Here is an 18,852-nt window from a genome sequence, read left to right on the forward strand (position 1 = left end):
GATGTTGTCATAATTCACCCTCTGGAGTTGGATGATTCAGATGAGGAGGAGGAGGAGGCGGCAGTTTGCCAGGTTTCTGCAAGCCTGAAACAATGTTCTCTCTGACTTCAAGGAGTTAGGGGCTGAAGCAGGTCCCCAGCAGGAGGCTGCAGATGCTGAAGACCTATTACCATCATTCATTGAGGAATGAAGAGACAAGGAGAGATTACACTGCTCCCAGCCATTATTAAATAGGCAACGCTTACCTGATTAGGCACCTGGTATCTATAAATCTTGTGGCTATTTCCAGGCAGCCTTTTTGCTTTCAACTCTCCTTTTTGATGACCAGTAGCCTCTTTGTATTCATATTTTTCTGAACATGGACTGGTCATTATTTGTGACTTTGTTTTAGTTCTTGCTGGTTTTATCTGGATTATTGACATGTTGAACATCTCCTGCACCAGCTGACAACCACTCTCTTGGTTTTCCCATCATCTTGCCAGATGCCCTGTGACTGACTTGGATTGATTTGCACACTCAACAGTTCTTATATTCTAACAACTTTATTACAGGAATACTGACTGACTAAAATATAGGACAGATGGGATCAGGGGTGAAAGGAAAACCACACAGATATTGAAATGGAATGTGAGAAGTAGGAATTGGGGAAAGCTAGACATTATAAAACAAGGAATGAAAAATATAAACATTGCAATGCTTTGGACTAGTGAGCTAAAATGGCAGAAATGGGCCATTTTCAACCAGATAACTACAAAGTTTTTCCTCAAAAAAAGAAATAGCATCAACAGTGAGGAGAGATGTAGTAAAAGCAATCAAGGTATACATACAAAGCCTGACCAAGGAATATAGGTAATTATTTGGGGAAAACAAATCAATAACTAGGCGACTGGCTCCCTACCTATCTAGGAATGACCTGGCTACGGTGATCCAGGCGACGGTCATCTTGAGGCTCGACTACTGTAACGCCCTCTACATTGGCCTTCCTCTGTCAGTGATCCGGAAACTGAAGCTGGTGCAAAATGCAGCGGCTCGTCTTCTCGCCGGTATGCCGGCGAGGTGGTGTATCACCCCAATTCTACAACAGCTGCACTGGCTACCGATTGAGTACCGGATTACTTTCAAGATACTGGTACTAACCTTTAAGGCTTTATATGGTTTGAGGCTGGCGTACCTGAGGGCCCGCTTATCCCCCTACCAACCCCAGAGATTACTTCGGTCCGAAGACCAAAATTTGCTTGAAGTTCCTAACATACGGACTTATCATTTGTCTTCTACTAGGCTAAGAGCCTTCTCGATTGTAGCCCCTCATTTATGGAATGCCTTGCCTGTTGAAACTTGAACTATCCGAGACCTACTTGCCTTTCAGAAAGCCTGCAAAACCTTTCTCTTCCGACAAGCTTTTGATGGGTGAAAACTCGGGGCTATGTCTGTTTTTATTGTTGTTTTTATTGTTTTATTGTTATTTTAAAGCTAAGTGTATTGTTTTAATCTATTTCTGTAAACCGCTCCGAGCCAAACTGGGAGTAGCGGTATACAAGTCAAATAAATAAATAAATAAATAAATAAACTAAACCAATCCAAACCTGTAATATGTGGAAAATTAAGGAAGTTAGTGCAAAGACAGGTTTACAGTTGAACATTAACTAAACAAAAATAATGATCACAAATGATTTATATAACTATAAAGAAGACAACAAAGATGAGGTAGTCAGAGATTCCCTATATTTTGACTCAGTGATTAATCAAAACAGAGACTACTGTCAAGAAATCATTAGAAAACTAGGACTAGACATAGAAATAATAACAACAGCAACAACAACAATAACAACAATTTTAGTCTTATATCACGCCCCATCTCCCTGAAGGAACTTGGGGTGGCTTACATGGGGGCCGAGCCCAGTAATGCAACAATAAAATACAACAACATAAGATACATTCAATTACAATGAATTAATACATAAAAACATATAAAAATCATAAAAGAATAAACTCAACAACAACCGATAACAAAAATCCAATAGCTGGGCACAATGAGAATGTTCAAAAATTGGAGGCAAGGCAATAAATTATACATGTGCAATATATTGCAAGGCCACAAATGAGATGGGCCAGTGCAGTGGCTGGGTAAAGGTGGAGGCGGGGGTGGCTGAAGCTATACTCGAAGTAAGCGATTGTGGTGGGGCCCAAACACTAGGGGCACTGTTGAGGCACCTGGAAGGGAAGGGGGAGGAGCTGCCTGAATGACTGGTGGTGGCAGCAGCTCTTTCCTCCTATGCCTTCGTCAATGGGTGCTGCGCCAAGGAGAAGGGAAAGGCTCATGCAGAACCTTCTCCTTCCTTGGCAAGTGCTGCATGAAGGAGAAAGAGAAGGTGCTGTGCGCCTTTCCCTTCTCCTTCCTCGGTGGAGCACCCGCCGAGGAAGAAGAAGAAGGTGCTGCGCGCACCTTTCTCTTCTCCTTCCCGCAGCACCCCCGGAGGCCTAGGCTGGAGCGCGTGAGCAAAAGGAAAGGAAAGGGCTCTGTGGTTTAATTGTCACCGGTTCGTGGGCAGGCTCGCACGCTCTAGCTCAGGCCTCCAGGGCGCTCTATGGTCCCAAGGGCATGTGTGGCCTTGGTGGGGTCTAGGCCGGCGCTCCTGGCAGCGGTGCCCGCTTCCTGAGGTGAGTGGGTGAGCAGGCATGCCCTCCCCTCCTCTGCCTTCGAGGGTGGTTTCTTTCTGTTGTCGAGGCCAAGGCTCTCCTCTGAGGTAAAAATGAGCATGACTGGAGGGAGGCCTAGTAGCTAAAACAGGCATCGACCAACTTGGGCACCCCTCTCCCTTCCTTTTCCTCCTTGTCACCGTTTTGTGTGGCTTTTAAATATATACACATTGAGTGCAATAGAAAAGCACATTTTGATTCCATGCACAACATTATTTAATTATTAGGATCATATCTTGGGTCCCAAGATATGGTATATAGCAAGATACGATATATATAAATAGAAATGGTGTGTGTGTGTGTGTGTATAAAGTGTATTTTTCAGTGACTGGTTGGGGGGGGGGGGCAAAATACTGTTTGCTTACACTTGAAAATTACCTAGGGCCAGCTGTGGGTGGAGGTAAAAAGGACTCCGTCAAATTGTGCCGAATTAGTCAAAAGCACATTGAAATAACCAGGTTTTCAGGTATTTCCAGAATGTGGCCAAGGTAGGGGCTAATCTAATTTCTTTCGGGTGGGAGTTCCAGAGCTGGTGGGCCACCACCAAGAAGGCCCTCTCTCTCATCCCCACAACCGTGTTTGGGATGGTGGCGGGAGTGAAAGAAGGGCTTCCCCAGCCGATCTTAAAGTTCATGCAGGTTCGTATAGAAAATGCGATCTAAAAGATAGGCTGGACCCGAACTGTTTAAGGCTTTATAGGTGATTACCAGCACTTTGAATTGGGACCGGAAAACGTATCAGCAGCCAGTGGAGCTGATTTAATAAGGGGGTTATCTAGAAAGGATAGCTAGAAAGGAATTAGACACAATATGAAAGTGTAAAGATATATAATTGAATATCAATTTTAGGATTGTCCATACCATTGCATTTTCAATGTCTATGGTTGCAAAAGTTGAACAGAAAAATGCTGATAGTATGAGAACTCGTCTAACGTATGATGCTTAAGGAGAATGAAGTGGATACTGTGGACTGCTAAAATATAGACCAGTAAATGAGTCCTAGAGCAAATCAAGCCTCAACTCTCCCTGAGACCCAATATATTTTAAACTGAGACTCTTCTATTAAAACAATGCTTGATAAGTTAGTAGTCAGTAGGAACAGAGGAAGACTGCATTGCAAATAAGCCACAGTCCTGAGTCTGCAAGACCTAAGCTTCTGATGTGGATGTTTCTAATTCATAGAGTCACCATAAGTTGATATCGATGATGTCAATTAACAATAAACCATTAAAAACTCAGAAAATCAGAGTTTTAAAAAGGGGAGGATAGCATACAATATTATTAAATGCAAAAGGATGAGAGGATTATTTAAATGAGAGGATTATTAAAAGTACACAAAGGAATAGATGAGTTAAGATATGAGAAAAAATAAACTACAACACCAATTCCAAAGAAAAGAGATAAGTGTGGGGGCAACAATAACAAAATCAATGTAATCAAATAAAGCTATACGTTATTCCATTTGCTTCATTTCAATTCTACCACATAGCCTAGTTGAGCTCTCACTGTGGTTTCTGAACATATAAACAGATAATAAAATAACAATTAAACAAAACCCACCAATTAAAATAAGTATTGCCAAGATAACAGTGAGATAGATCTGCAAACAGAAATGAATAGTACCAAGATGTGGAATACAAAGGAAAGGCAACAGTCGAAGGAGAGAATGAGATACATTGGAAAGCAATTTCACAGAAGCTTAAAAAACACACCTTCAGTCTCTGTTTGGCACAAACATTCTTGTTATATTAGAAAGAAATGAAGACGTTACACGAGTTCCTACAATTCATTCTGCAACAAACTGTGTTGTCTACACCTCTAGATAGTAAAAATGATTTATAATAAAAATTGGGTGGGTAAATTACAGGAGTTGTTGGTTTTACTTTTCACAGGGAGGGTGTTCCATGTTTTGTTCATTTATTGTGGTTTCAGAAATTTACATAACCAATGTAACCGGTGCCAGCTTTCTAATTCTGTCATTTTGGCCAGCTTTGATTGCAGTAAGCACAATTGTTAAGTATTAAAATGGAGATTGTTCCTTGTGGAATAATTACAAGTACTCACTTTCTCTGTAATTTTCTCTCTCTTACTGTGAGACCAATTAGCTTCTGTTGACAGCAAACTTAAAATTCCAATTGTGCTGACAACTGTATAGTAAATGCCATAAACACTATTAATTATTTGAGAACTCATAAGCCATGTATTTTGTGTCTTGTAAAAACTCCCACTTTTCTCTTTTGCCCAACAGTATTCTGTAGCAAAATGGCATCACCAGCACAGAAGGGAGGCTCTATTAAACTCTAGGGTACCCCATAGGTTTGCAAAAAAAAATGAGTTAAGATGTTGTGATGACTCATGGGCCATGTAGTCCCGTTCCTAGTGCTGTTGTGACAGATGAAGAGGAAAACTTAGGTTTCCCACCGTTTCAGCCAGAATTGGAGCTTTCACAGCCAGAGATGGAGCCCCTGCACCTGCAGGAGATTTGCCTCCCAGAAGTTGCCCAAACAAGCCCTGAGCCGAAATCTCCCCCTTTTTCTCGCCGTGATTATTATCAACAATAGAAGGGAGCTCAACAGGCTAATCGCAGAAGCCTGAGAATCGCCGCCAAACAAATGGTTGATTAAGCCTGCTTCCCATGGGAATCTTTAGGGAGTCATGCATCTGGACTCAGAGAATGGCTTTCGGTTCTGGTTCCCCAGAGAATTGTTCTCTGGCGGGAAAACGAGACCCTACTTAGGTGTTTTGCCCACGTAGGAATCTTGCGGAGTCAATTCGTCAGCTCCGGGAGTAGGTTGTGTGTGGACTACGCTGCTCCCGCGTTCAAGTTCTTGTTCCTGTTTCCAGCCTTGCTTTTGCCTTCCAGGACCTTGTTTTGCTTCCTGGATCTCGCCACGAATTCACCACGGATCTTGTTTTTGCTCCTCGTTTCTTGTTGCCTTGAATCAAGCCTTGTGTTCCAAGAATCAAGTTTACTTCCTAGCCTTGCTTAAGTTTCATGGACTAAAGGACCTTGTCATCTCCCCTCACTTTGCTTGGCAAAGTGAGTGTTTCGGTTACTGGATTACAACTTTGGACCTTAATATTTTATATTGGACATTGTTTTCCTGGACTATAATTGACCTTTCCTGAAAGGTCTTCTTCTGAACTATATTCTACACTTATTTTTATTGACTTTACATATTTCCTTAATAAAGATATTAGATAGATTCTGGCCTCTGTGTATGGTTATTGGTGCTCTGCAGCCTGGGTCGTGACAGATGTGTGGATCCTAAAAAGAAGAAAAACCTAGTAAACTGACTATCTGGGGAATGGAAAAGCCTGGTTAGAAATGGTGTGGTTGTCCTCCTTCTTGCAGGATCCAAGTAATTAGACAACTCTCCAGTCAGCCCTCCTAATTTGTTGGGGTTAGGAGAATAGGACCACCATGAAATATTTTTTGCTAATGGATTCTTCTTTTTTGTTTTCCTTTTTGGACATCGGTGAAGAATGGAAGTTGAAACAGCAATGTCTAACCCCATGTCTACAAGTACAATTTTTGTAAAGACACCACTCGCAACAACTTCATCAGATGGGCTGATTTGCCCATTGTACACCACTTGTTCTCCACATTCAACATGGAGCCTATTACATGACGCACAGGAACTTCTGCCCGGGCTCTGTGCCAAAAGGGGGGAGCAAGCAGCACATGCCACCACCACTTCCGGAGGCTTCCTGTGTTGCCTTTGGAACAATGGGGGGAAGCCCACTAGTGACACTTGCCCCCATGGGATGGGAGTCCAGGTAAATCGGGCGATGTGGGGTGTAGAGCGACAGGTTCTCCACTCCAATCCCCCCGCCGGGACCCCAGGTATCAAATGTGCCAATGCGTGGTAAGTCCATAGCCCTTTGTGAAGAGGTCCATAATCAACATAAAACTCTTCTTTTAAAGAAATGTACAGGCAACACCCAAATTACAAACACGATAGGTTGTTGAATCTGTGCCAGCCACAGATGCAGGCGAAACATTAGGAACATGGCCATATAGTCCGAAAAAACTCACTGCAACCCAGTGATTCCAGGCATGAAAGCCTTTGACAATACAAGATAGGTTCTGTAAGTATGTTTTTAAGTTGAATTTATATGTAAGTCAGAACATTTACATTTTTAAGTGTAACATGTATGTATGTGTCTATATGTGTGTGTGTGTGTATGTGTGTGTGTGTGTGTGTATATATATATATATATACACACACACACACACACACACACACATATATATATATATATATATATATAGAGAGAGAGAGAGAGAGAGAGAGAGCGCTTTGGATAGCATAGGGATAGGTTAATAGCCTTGTGGTATTTGTTTTGTAGTCTGTGCCCCTGTTCATAAGAGTTCACCTCACATTCTGTCTCTGTGAGAATCGGATATTGAAAAAAAAATGGCTTGTTGTGGAAACAAGGATTGGAGAAAAGGCTCCAGTGGAGACCCCCTTTTCCCCATGATAACTCTTTTAAGAGTGCATTTCCCTTCCTAGGAGTTGGTTTCTCTCAGTTCCTGTTGTTTCACCTCCATTCTTAACTATGAGCCATTTTTGCAACTCAGGGACTGCCTGTATTCATTGTTAAGTTCCTTGCTCTAGCAGAAAGGAAACACATAAATATTTCACCAAACTCATATACACATACATATTTTTCCATGCCTACCACTGGTAGGATCTATTAACAATTTACTGAGCTCACTATGAAGATATTTTTTCATAACAGACAGCAGATGTGTAAAACTGTAATCTACCCAGCTGACACAATTATCTCTTTAGACTGATTTCTAGCCCGCAGCAGAGAGTTTAAAAGGCATCTTTTGCTGTGGAGGTGATCCCATTTTTTCTAAGAACTCTGAGTCAAAATGTTTTCTTTCTTCTTTCCATAATTCAAATATGCTGTGATAAAAGTTCATCCATGCCAATATGCTGAACACGACTAAGGTGCAGCACTTACTGGGCATAATGATTCATGCTAAATTGAAAAGTAGGTGAAAAATAAATCTCATTGAAATGACTGTGTCACTTGATAAAGCTACCACAAACTCTGAGCATTTTTTTAAAAATGAAGCTTCCACACTGATTCAAGGACTAGAGTAATAAATATAAATAATAAAATTGATATTATTCTATCATGTGTAACTATGTTTAGTATTTTTTTTAAAAAAATGTAGAATCCCCTTCATAGTCTGAGCCTCTAAATTTCATACAGAGCTATATGTAAATCCAGCAGCAAGTGTTCTCTATAACTAAGGGCCTTTCCACACAATCATTCTAACCCAGAATATCAAGGCAGAAAATCCCACAATATCTCCTTTGAACTGGGTTAGCCGAGTCCACACTGCCATATATTCCACTTCAAAGCAGATAATGTGGATTTTATTTAGCTGTGTGGAAGGGGCCTCAGTTTTCATTCTTAGCAGATTAGGAATTAGTGGTCACTATGAATATCTTTTGTTATATTGTCACTGTATGCAATACATGATTATACGGCATTATACGGATTATATGGTCAGTATGATGTTAGGAAAGATTGGTCTCCTCTGAATTAGTTTTGTGATTTAAGGTGAAACAGTGTCAAGATTAATTAAACAGCATCAAGACTTCAAACCACCATGTTGTGGTGCTTTGAGCTTTGAACTATGACTCTCTCTTCAGCTAGGAGGAAGACAGTGGCAAGACCCTTTGGACAAATCATGCCAAGAAAGCTCCAAGATAGGTTCACCTGAGGGTTGCCATAAATCAGAAATGATTGGAAGGCGTGTAATAACAACAGTGAGGCTTGTGCTCCCAATGTGATCTGCAATTGCCTGGGATTATAATGACAGAATCCAGAAAAGGCAATAAAAGCAGAGCTTGGAAAACCTATTTTTGGACTATAACTCTCATGCTGGTTGGGCTTCATGATTTCCATTCTGATATATGGGCAAGTTATTCCTGCCATGCAGAAAATCTGCACACCAGGGGAAGAATTCCTTGTATGTTAGTTCTCTACATACAGGGACATAGCAGTTTGTTTAGGTGATACAACATTGGGAGCTGCAGTGCAATAAGGTTGTTCCTTGTGATTTCACTGAGTGATTAGTATATAATAGTTAATGTGATTAATGTGCTATGTGCTAAAGGAAACACTGAGCATGTCATTGAGTCATAGAATCATAGTAGGATGAGACCACAAGGGCCATCTAGTCCAACCCCATTCTGCTATACAGGAACACAGAATCAAAGCTCCTCCAACAGATCTGGACACCCAACTTCTGCTTAAAAACCTCCAGAGAAGGAGGCTCTACCACACTCCAAGGCAGCATGTTCCACTGTCATTAAAGACTCTTTCACAGTAAATAACAAGAGCACCATGATTCCACTTTAATTGACATGGTTCTATTGTATGGATTTTTGTAATTTGTAATTTGGAGAGGAGTATTCTCAGCTGCTCAGTTTACTTGTGTGGAGTCTAGGAACATATTTTCTGGGAAGAATAATCTATGACCAAAAAAGAAAATCAAGAAAACGTGTGTTGCTGCCCTGAGCCTGGTGATCTTGCATGTAATTATCTGCATGTGAAATTGTGAGAGACTGGCAAAAATGTTTAACATAAGATATTTCTGCCACTTTAGGGCCATAACCATTCTACATTTCATCATTCACCATTGCCAGTGGTCAAGGTATTGGGGCTGAATAGTGATTTTGGGCTGGCTTTGTGTTTAAGACCAGTTTAGATCCTAGTTTTTTCCATATGCAATAAATATGGAGTTTGCTCTCATTGCAGTTGTTGTTTTGTACCTTCAAGTTGTTTCTGACTCATGGTGATCCTAAGGTGAACCTATCAAGGGTTTTCTTGGGGAACTTTGTTCAGAGAAGATTTGCCATTGCCTTGCTGTTTGGCTGAGAGAATGTGACTTGCTTAAGGTCATGCAGTGGGTTTCCATGGCCAGAGATTTAGACCCTGACCCCTAGGATCCTACTCGACCCTTAAATCATCACACCACCCTCTGCTATCTCAGTATCCCTTGAAATATGGTATATCAAGAAATATTTTATTAAAGAAAGATAGAAAGGTCTGAATGTTGTTCGCAATTATCTTATGTGGGGTGGGGTGGACTATTCCATAGTATTCTGTTACTAACAAAAGAAAAAAAAATAGGTGACCTGATAGGGATTTTAGAAGTGATAGGGTTTCAGAGTGGAGAAAGCTCCTGACCCTTAATTGCTTGTGTAGAAGTGGGATTTGTGTTGCTTGTTATCAGGTTACATAAAAAGCATCACCTCCTGATATTGCCTCTACACAACCACTAAAGGGACAGGAGCATTTTCTAATTTTCATTCTAGAAGCTTTGCGGTGGTTTCCTTCCTTCCCTTGGCATGCCCTGCTTGGTTATGGTGAGATTTTACCAGGGTAATATGAAAGCTAGAGGTATACTACAAAAACAAAAATGGAAATACAGTACATGGTCCTAGCAAAACAATATCACAGAAAATTCTTTTCTTGTTATGGGCCCTAAGGGTTTTCCCCACAGGACATGACCAACTACATCTCACCAAATGAACAATATTTGCAGAATTTGGAATATTGCATTACAAGAGTGTATTATTACTTATTATTAATGTTACTCTGCAAAATTGGGAGGGGGGGAACAGCAACTGTCCTTTGGGGGCAATGTTCTGGTAACATTGCCCCCAGATTTCTTACAGTAATTGTAAGAAAACATTATATCAAGAATATTTCTCTTATTGGTTCTTTCACTATAAATTGGATTGAAACTCATTAACACATTCTGGAGAAAATACAGCACACATAGAAACACATTAAATCTGATGTATGGGAAGAAAGAATTTTCACTCTGGCCATTTTTATTAAACCCATCCAAATATAGGGTGTCAGGACCTCAGGATGACCTAAATGTTATTATACTTAGAGAGAGTGTTCCTAATGTCGTTTACAGAAGAACAACCATCATGAGGCTAAGAAACTGAACTGCAAAGAAGGAAGCTAGTAAATAGTTCAAACACCACCTGCACTATGAACTTCTTGTATGAACTTAGCCAAGCCACTGATTGCAACCTTAATCTCCTTCCACAACCATCTGCAAGGTGTGCATGTGCGTCTTCATGTAACCCATCAATTTATGACAATCCTATGAATGTCATATGGTTTTCTTAAGCAAGGAATACTCAAAGAATACTTATTTTGCCAGGTCCTTCCTCCTAATTAGGGTAATAATAATAATAACTGATGGAAGAACACTGGCAGTTAAACTTTGGCTACCACAGTTCCTAACAGATGGAAAGCTGGCTGGGATTTCTGGGAGTTGAAGTTCAAAACAGCTTGGGGACCAAAGGTTGAGAACCACTGTTCTAAAAGAAGCAGCTCCAAATTGTGCTTCCTTAAAGCCAACAGTCACAACCTTTATGCCATTATCTGTAGATTCAATGGTCATTATTATAATTTCTTTATTAACTAATTGATTATTGGTTCTTGTTCACCAAAAAAATTAAACAATCACAGTTACTAGTGCTTATTCCTGGTTATTTAACATTATTGAATTAATTTTTCAAACTTAACATCTTACATTCTGCAAAAACATTGGGCCCATCTACACAAAAGTAAATAATAATACACTGCCATATAATGCAGTTTGGAACTCATATAATGCAGCTTAACAGCATTGAACTGCCTTATATGAGTCTACACTGACCATATAATATGACAGTGTAGATGGGGCCTTTGTCTTGCGGTTTTCTTAAAGACTGTTAGGATATATTCCACAGCAGTGACTATAGACCAGCAACCACCATTCCCCACTGACTCCCAGTTAATCTATAAAAGATGCCATGTGATTATGTAATACGTCATTGACAAGAAACTTCTACACAAAAAAAGGCCCTTGCTTAGCACAAACAAAGGCTGTCATCCCACATATCAGTGTAGCTTAACCTGCATAGATTCCCATTGCCTGAAAACTATAAAGCCTTGGAAGGGCCTTTGCTGCTTTCGCTTACCATGGGGAGGGGACAGAAGGGGAGTTGACTGATACCACAGGAAGCAGCTGGTTTCAGCATGTTTGGAAAAAGGAAAGAAATGAAGATGGTCTCTGAAATGTTGCCCATGTTTTTTTTCCTCTGAGAGCCCAGGGCCACCAGATCTGCGTAGTCTGACTGGTCTCCCATCCCCTTCCATGTGGCAGAAAGCAATATCAGTGACTCCTTTGGGGCTTGAAAGTGCAGAATGGGAGAAAACTTTGGATAGAGCAGAAGCCTTTGGCTCCCTGTCAAAGAAGAAAATTATGTACTTGCAAGCTGCCCTTATGCAAATGTAAGACACAAACAAAATCCTGGCCATGATACATATAATCAAATCTTTTTTGAATCATATAGGAATACATTGCTTCTTGCCTCCTATTGGGTTTTGAGTGTGTGTTTTAAAAATTGACATGCAGAGTTCTTTCCTCCCCAGCGCTCCCCAGAACTGGCATCCAGAGTAAGCAAGCAACCCTGAATTTAATGCTGAAACTTCCTGAAGCAGTTTTGATTGGCACTCCTCTGGCAGCTCCACACTTCCACGGGAAGTTAATAAACGTGTCTAAGTCACAGCCATTGGCTTGGTTCAACATTTTCAGCTATTATCCATGGGGGACACCTTGAAAAGGGGTGTATTTTACTCACTTTTGGCAACAATAAAAAAAACAACTACAATACTAAGAAACACTAATTTTTCTCAATAGAGGTATGGCCGCTGGAAAAAGGGGGTCCACATAAAAACTGCTATATGTTTTAACACATGGCCTTACATATTCATGTGCCTTTATATCGAGCATCGTAGCTTGAAAAAGATAGCTCTGGCATCAACAGTCCCCAAATCCCAAATCCAAGCATTACAGGTCTGCCTTAATTAACAGTAGACGTGTTTCTGAGCATTGCTTCCTCAGCAAAATGTTTGGTACCAGAAGCAGAAACTAAGAATAAGTTCTACATCACACACAAAAAAGCAGCTCAACAGATAGCAGCAATGTTAACAATATGCACCTAGGAATGGAAACAGCTACATCATGTAAACCTTGAATAAGTAAAGAAAAACATTTTTAACCCCTTAATACAGTTCCTCATGTTGTGGTGACCCCCAACCATAAAATTATTTTTGTTGCTACTTCAGAACTGCAATGTTGCTACTGTTATGAATCGTAATGTAAATATCTGATATGCAGGATGCATTTTCATTCACTGGGCCAAATTTGGCACAAATACCTGTACACCCAAATTTGAATACTGGTGGGGTTGGGGGGGGGGATTGATTTTGCCATTTGGGAGTTGCAGTTGCTCGGGTTTATAGTTCACCTACAACCAAAGAGCATTCCTAACTCCACCAACAATGGAATTGAATCAAACTTGGAACACAGAATTTCCATGACCAACAGAAAATACTGGAAAGTTTTGGTGGGCATTGAGTTTTGGAGTTGTAGTTCACCTACATCCAGAGAGCACTGAGGACTCAAACAATGATGGATTTGGACCAAATTTGCAACAAATACTCAATATGCCCAAATGTGAACACTGGTGGAGTATGAGGAAAATAGACCTTGATATTTGGGAGTTGTAGTTGCTAGAATGTATAGTTCATCTACAATCAAAGAACCCCTTAAACCCCACCAACAATATAATTGGGCAAATTGGGCTTTTGGTGGGAGGATTTGCCATCTGTTTCCAAAAAGGAAGAGAAAGATGGAGAGATATTCAGCCTTCTCTGCCAAAGGGGTTCCTAAAACCATCAGAAATATGTGTTTTCTGATGATCTTTGGTAACCCCTCTGACACCCCTCGCAACCCTCCCCCCCAAGAGTCCTGACCTCCAGCACTGAGCTATAGCAAAACTGGCTAAAGAACCCCATTATTTTTCAGCTGAACCTTTACTGCAATCACACAGTGAAAGTTTATCTTTCTCCAGACCTCCTTCACCATCCTCCATGTGCCAATGCTGCTAGAAATGTTCCAGCTAGATGAGGGGGAAAGGAAGGGCTGGATGAGCCAAGAAGGTCTTTCTGAAGAAAAGATTAACTGTCATATGCTTTTGTTAACTCTGGGGTGCCTATACAGTGCAACTCGCATATGCATGGGAACATGTTCTTGTAATTTGTGTGGATATGCAAAACTATGGATAATAGCTCAATTTTTATTGAAGGATCTCTAGCCCAGAAATATCATAGAATCACACTGGAAGACCTCAAAAATACTTAAAGAGGATGTATTTTGTTGGATCTACATCCAACAATTGGTGGTTCTCAACCAGTGAATCCCCAGATGTTTTGGCCTTCAACTCCCAGAGATCCTAACAGCTAATAAACTGGCTGGGATTTCTGGGAGTTGTAGGCCAAAACACCTGGGGACTCACAGGTTGAGAACCACTGGGTCAAATCATTATGAAACCACAGATACTACTTCATGGATGCAGGGGTCATATTGTACTCTAATGTGTTTTAAATAAAGTTCATTATATCTTCCTTTTCTTTTTTTATTATGTACCAAAGCATTTCAGTTCAACTGCATATAAACAATATTCTACTAACAAAAGTGTCAAATGGGAAACTTGAACAATGGATATGTAGGGATTGGAAAGATAATTCAATTCAAAATATTTTAAAGGTATATGTGGGTGCTAGTTTATACTTAGTAAAACAATATACATACAACAATGAAGTTGGATAGTTCACAAAAGGAGATGAAATAAGTACTTATTATACACCAAGACTTATTTTCATGTTAACAAGTTTCCCCCAGTTAAAAACTTTTAATACAAAAATTGCCAAAGAAACAAAAAGAAAAAAATACATTGTGGCAAAACAAAGTATTCATCCCACTGAATGCATTGTTGTAACTCAATGTTAGATCCAGGTGGGTTGCTCCCTCCCTCCCTCTCCCCTACATGATCAAAACAAACACAACTGCATTAGTGTCCGAAAGCACAGTGCCTTTCATTCAGAAGCTCTCTTAAACATTGATTATTAGGGCTTTGCACAGTTCATAATGGTTGAGTTTGGGGAAATATCTATACTATCGACTGATTATTTTCCTTGTGGGCAAAGGAAACTGGCCATGACCCCAGAGAAACCAACAAGACCAAGGGCATGGAAAGCCAGATGTGTCAGATGCCGGGTGGCAGCAAAGAGGCAGGCGTTGCCCCAGAGGTCTCACTCATTTCATTGCAACATGTAAGGAAGAGCCATGAGACCCACTGAAATGATAGCTTCTGATAAAATAACAGCACAGGAGCATTTCCCAGAATAAAAATGAGCAATCATGGTTGAAACGTGTTTTCATTGATGTGCACACAATTACAGCTAGAAGAGGACATTACAATATATACATTAGCTCTCCAGCATACCTTCTTGGGTTGCACCCTCCAACTGAACCTACACAAAAGCGTTTAAAATATTGCTCCCAAATGACCATAGAGGCGCAAAGGAACCATTTTCATTATGTTTTGGGGTCTTTGCGGCCCATGAACTCCACCTTTTGACAAGGAGTGAGTAGATAGTGCTTTCTGTTCAGCTCCTGTTTCAAAAAAGGACTCTCTTAGGCCTCATGCGCCCAATACTCCCCAGAGGGCATTTTAGGAGGGGGGAAAATTGTGAAACATTTTGCAAAAACATAAATAAAATTATTTGACCCTTGAGGGCTTTGGGGGCATTTTGAAGCAAAACTGGGAGGGGGTGTGTGTAGAAAAATATACATATACCCTGAAATCAGATAAGTGGTCCTGGAAAGCACACACAGCTGACAGAGTGGACTTTCCCCACCCCTGGATTAAAGTATATTTAAACTTTCTATGTTTTTTTTCCCACTGCCACCCCCTTTTAAATAAAAAACCTTGTACTCTTCCGAACACTTTGTAGAAAGCATTTCCTGAAAAAGTGAGTTAAGCAAAGCAGTGTTGAGCATATGCCTACAAGACCTAACAGACAGGATGTCTAGCTCCTCCGGTCAAGGCTAGCTGGCCTTACATAAATAAGAGTTACAATACCTTTCTGTTTCCTGGTTGGTAGGTTGCTGCTTATTGTTCTCAAAGGCTGTAAAACTGCTCATATCCACATAACCATCATTCTCGTTTGCTGCAGATAATGCCCTGCTGGGATCTTCGAAAAATTCCGTAAAAGTTCCAGCCCTTGCAGGCCTTCGTGGAGGAATTTGTATATTTTCATAATCAGAGTTCAGTGCTGGGATATTTTCATAGTCTGAAGTGTCAGCATTAGGGAATGAAATAGACCTAGGCTTAGTTAAAGGAAGAGGCATGAAAGGGGGTCTTGAACGGTCCTCAAAAGATTCCACCCTTGACACACTTCTGCTAAAGGTTTTGGGTGTTCCTTTCCTTTTGCCGTCCTTGTAGAAGAGAACAGTTGGAGACTCAGAAGCCTTCAGCTTTCCAGTCCGTGATATGAGCTGAGGAGAACTGCTCAGGCTCCTTCTATCCAGTTCCATGACTCTAGAAGGTCCATGGTAACTAGACTCTGAGGAGGACCTTGACGAAGAAATGTGAACATCCACATGGACTTTATTTTCAGTCTTCTTCTTGAACTTTAAGGTGAGAAACTTTTTAAAAGAGGACTTCTTTTTCTTGCAGTACTTATCAGGGGATTCCGTCTCTATCAAAAGTGATGGTGAACTTTTTGTGATGGGCTTCTTCGTGATACAGGCCAATTCAAAAGGAGGTGGGATATCAACAACCGAGGATGGAGTAGAAAGCCCACTGGATGGGAGATGATTTCTCTGAGAAAAGCTACCTGAGGAAGCAATTACGCATGGCAAAGAGAGGTCATCTGTCCTGTTTATTCTATTATAATCCATGATAGAATTATCATTTTCTCCATATACAGAGACAGCAATATCTCTGCCCTCTACTGAATAAGATCGAGGATATAAAACGAAGTGCCTTGGCTTTGCAGGCAATGCTCTGCTCAATTCCATGGGTTTTCCTTCTGACAGACAGAAACTGGGCCCTAAATTTTCAGTTGTGGTTATGCTTGAAGGTTCGTTATCCAGGCCTGTTTCTTCTGGAACTGTTTCTGGTACATAGCCAGGCACTTTTCCAGAAAGGGACCTTGTTCTAGTAACAATGCTCTTTCGATCAAGAGAGAGCAAGTGGTTTTCACTGTCAGTATTTGTTACTTCTCTGAAATCAGTTGAACTGTCTTGAAGACCAGGATCCCACCTTTGTTTTCCAGCATAAAAGGTTTCATTAGCTGAAGGCAAGCTGTCTCCTAACACATATGGATCATCTAAGGAGTCACAGACACTTTTGTCATCATTTTCAGAAACAACAACTACTTCAGGAACTGCTGACCCTTCCCTGATCACACATTCACAGTTTGTTTCAGTTTTTCTTTGATAGCACTGATCTGTCTCTCCTGTAGAACTCCAGGTATCTCCGGCTGATTTTTCAGTGGGTGTATTTGGGGCAATTTCTCCATAATCGCCATGATCGGCTTCAAGCATGTGGTTATCTGACTGGGTGTCTTCCAAAGTGTATACATTTGTGCTATCATCTCCAAGGAAAATATCCACCTTAGATGCTTCTGCCTGCTCCAAGTCACACTGAAACCCATTACCTTCTTGAAAACCAAAAGGTGAGCTTTGATCTGATATTTTATTTCCTTCAGATGCCAAATCTCCACCTAACTTTTCTTCAGGAGAATCGGAAACCTCCTCACTGCATTCTTTCTCAAAAGGAATGATTTGACAGTTATCATCAATGATCTCTTTGTCTACCACCTCATTTTGTTCTTCATCTTCTTCCCTTGCATCACATACAGTCTCAGATGCTTCCTCTATACCCCCTGTCCCAGCGGTTTGGTAGTCATCATCTGAATTTTCTCCTTGTTTTATGCTTGTTTCACATCCAGCATTTGAGCCTATTAACTCCTCTGTTCCAGCATCAGCTTCATTGGTGGCATCTCCCAAGATCTCATCAAGATAAGATCCTTTTGATTCTAATTCAGTGTGTGCCTCTGCAAATTCTTGAGCAAGATTATCATCAGGACTTGTACAAGTGTCTTCTGTAAGCTCCTCCTCTGTAGGGAGGGCTGATTGGTCATCGTTACCCATTGGACCCATTTCTGCATTAGCGTTAGGTTGCTCTTCTTCTACTGTCTGAGGTGAGTCTTCCTCTTCTTGTCTTTCATCAATTAATGGCAGATCTTCTGAGGTTGATTCTGGGTCCTCTAAATGACTTAAAATAATATCTTCACATATAGTGTCCTTTAAAGCCTCATCTCCATTCAAAATCATGCTGTCTATATTGTATTCATTATTGTCCTTTACTAGATCCAGTTCTTTAAATGCTTCCCCACCCTCATCTGAACAGTTCATTGTGGCCTCTTTGGGATCAATTTCCCTGTCCACATTTTCACAGTCATCCTTTGATGCATCCTCCTTTTCCTCTTCAGGTGCTTCAGAGACACCAAAAGCCTGGATTTCAGTTGACTTGGCTGTGTCATCTCCCACTAGTTCATTGTCAGTGTTGCCTGATATATTTATTTCGATTTTACAGATCTCACTGTTGTCATTGCAATTGTCTTCTTCATCACCTGCTACTTCAGAAATTGATAAAATCTCATTTTCTGCTGTCTCCTCTTGTTCATGTTCAAAGTCGTTATAACCTTTATCAGTCAGTTCAGCTTCTGGAATTACAATATATTCATTATTGACTTCTGACTCAGGACACTCTGTGCTGTTACACTGGTTTCCTTCATAAATATCTCCCTCTAGTTTTCCATTGCTGTATTTGTTAAAAGTATTGTTGGCATAGACACTTGATTTCTGTGTAATTGCAGGATCGTTGTCAGTGGAGATTTTTGGCTTGGGAGCAATGGGTGGTTTAGGACCCCTAGACATAGAGTTTGAATTATGAAGTGTTCCAGTCTTTGAGAGTGATGGAGGAAGTTTGGAAGCAGCTATGGAAGCAAGATGACTGAGAATCTTTGGTTTTGGTGCAAGTGGTGGCTTTGTATGATCTGGAGGAAGAAAGAACAGAAAATCTTATGTTAGCAAGGTTCAAGAAATAGTCAGAGTGTAGACCATTATTCATTATATTCTCACCCAGAAATGTGTTTTTCAAAAGATCCAGGATACATCACAACAGCAAAATCCCAA

At 40.6% G+C, this 18,852-nt stretch overlaps 1 protein-coding gene across 5 annotated transcripts in view; it reads right to left on the bottom strand.

The window, feature by feature from the left end:
• fgd5 (FYVE, RhoGEF and PH domain containing 5) overlaps positions 1-18,852 on the bottom strand; it is a 174,501-nt gene that overhangs the window by 137,308 nt on the left and 18,341 nt on the right. For all 5 annotated transcript variants that reach the window (XM_008105321.3, XM_008105320.3, XM_008105322.3 and 2 more), the window contains exon 2: positions 15,728-18,713. In XM_008105321.3, coding sequence (XP_008103528.2) covers positions 15,728-18,594 — 2,867 coding nt within the window. In that variant the 5' untranslated portion in view covers positions 18,595-18,713. The remainder of the gene's footprint in view (positions 1-15,727; positions 18,714-18,852) is intronic.

This window comes from Anolis carolinensis, chromosome 2 (genome assembly GCF_035594765.1).
Source record: "Anolis carolinensis isolate JA03-04 chromosome 2, rAnoCar3.1.pri, whole genome shotgun sequence".
Classification (NCBI taxonomy): Eukaryota; Metazoa; Chordata; class Lepidosauria; order Squamata; family Dactyloidae; genus Anolis; species Anolis carolinensis.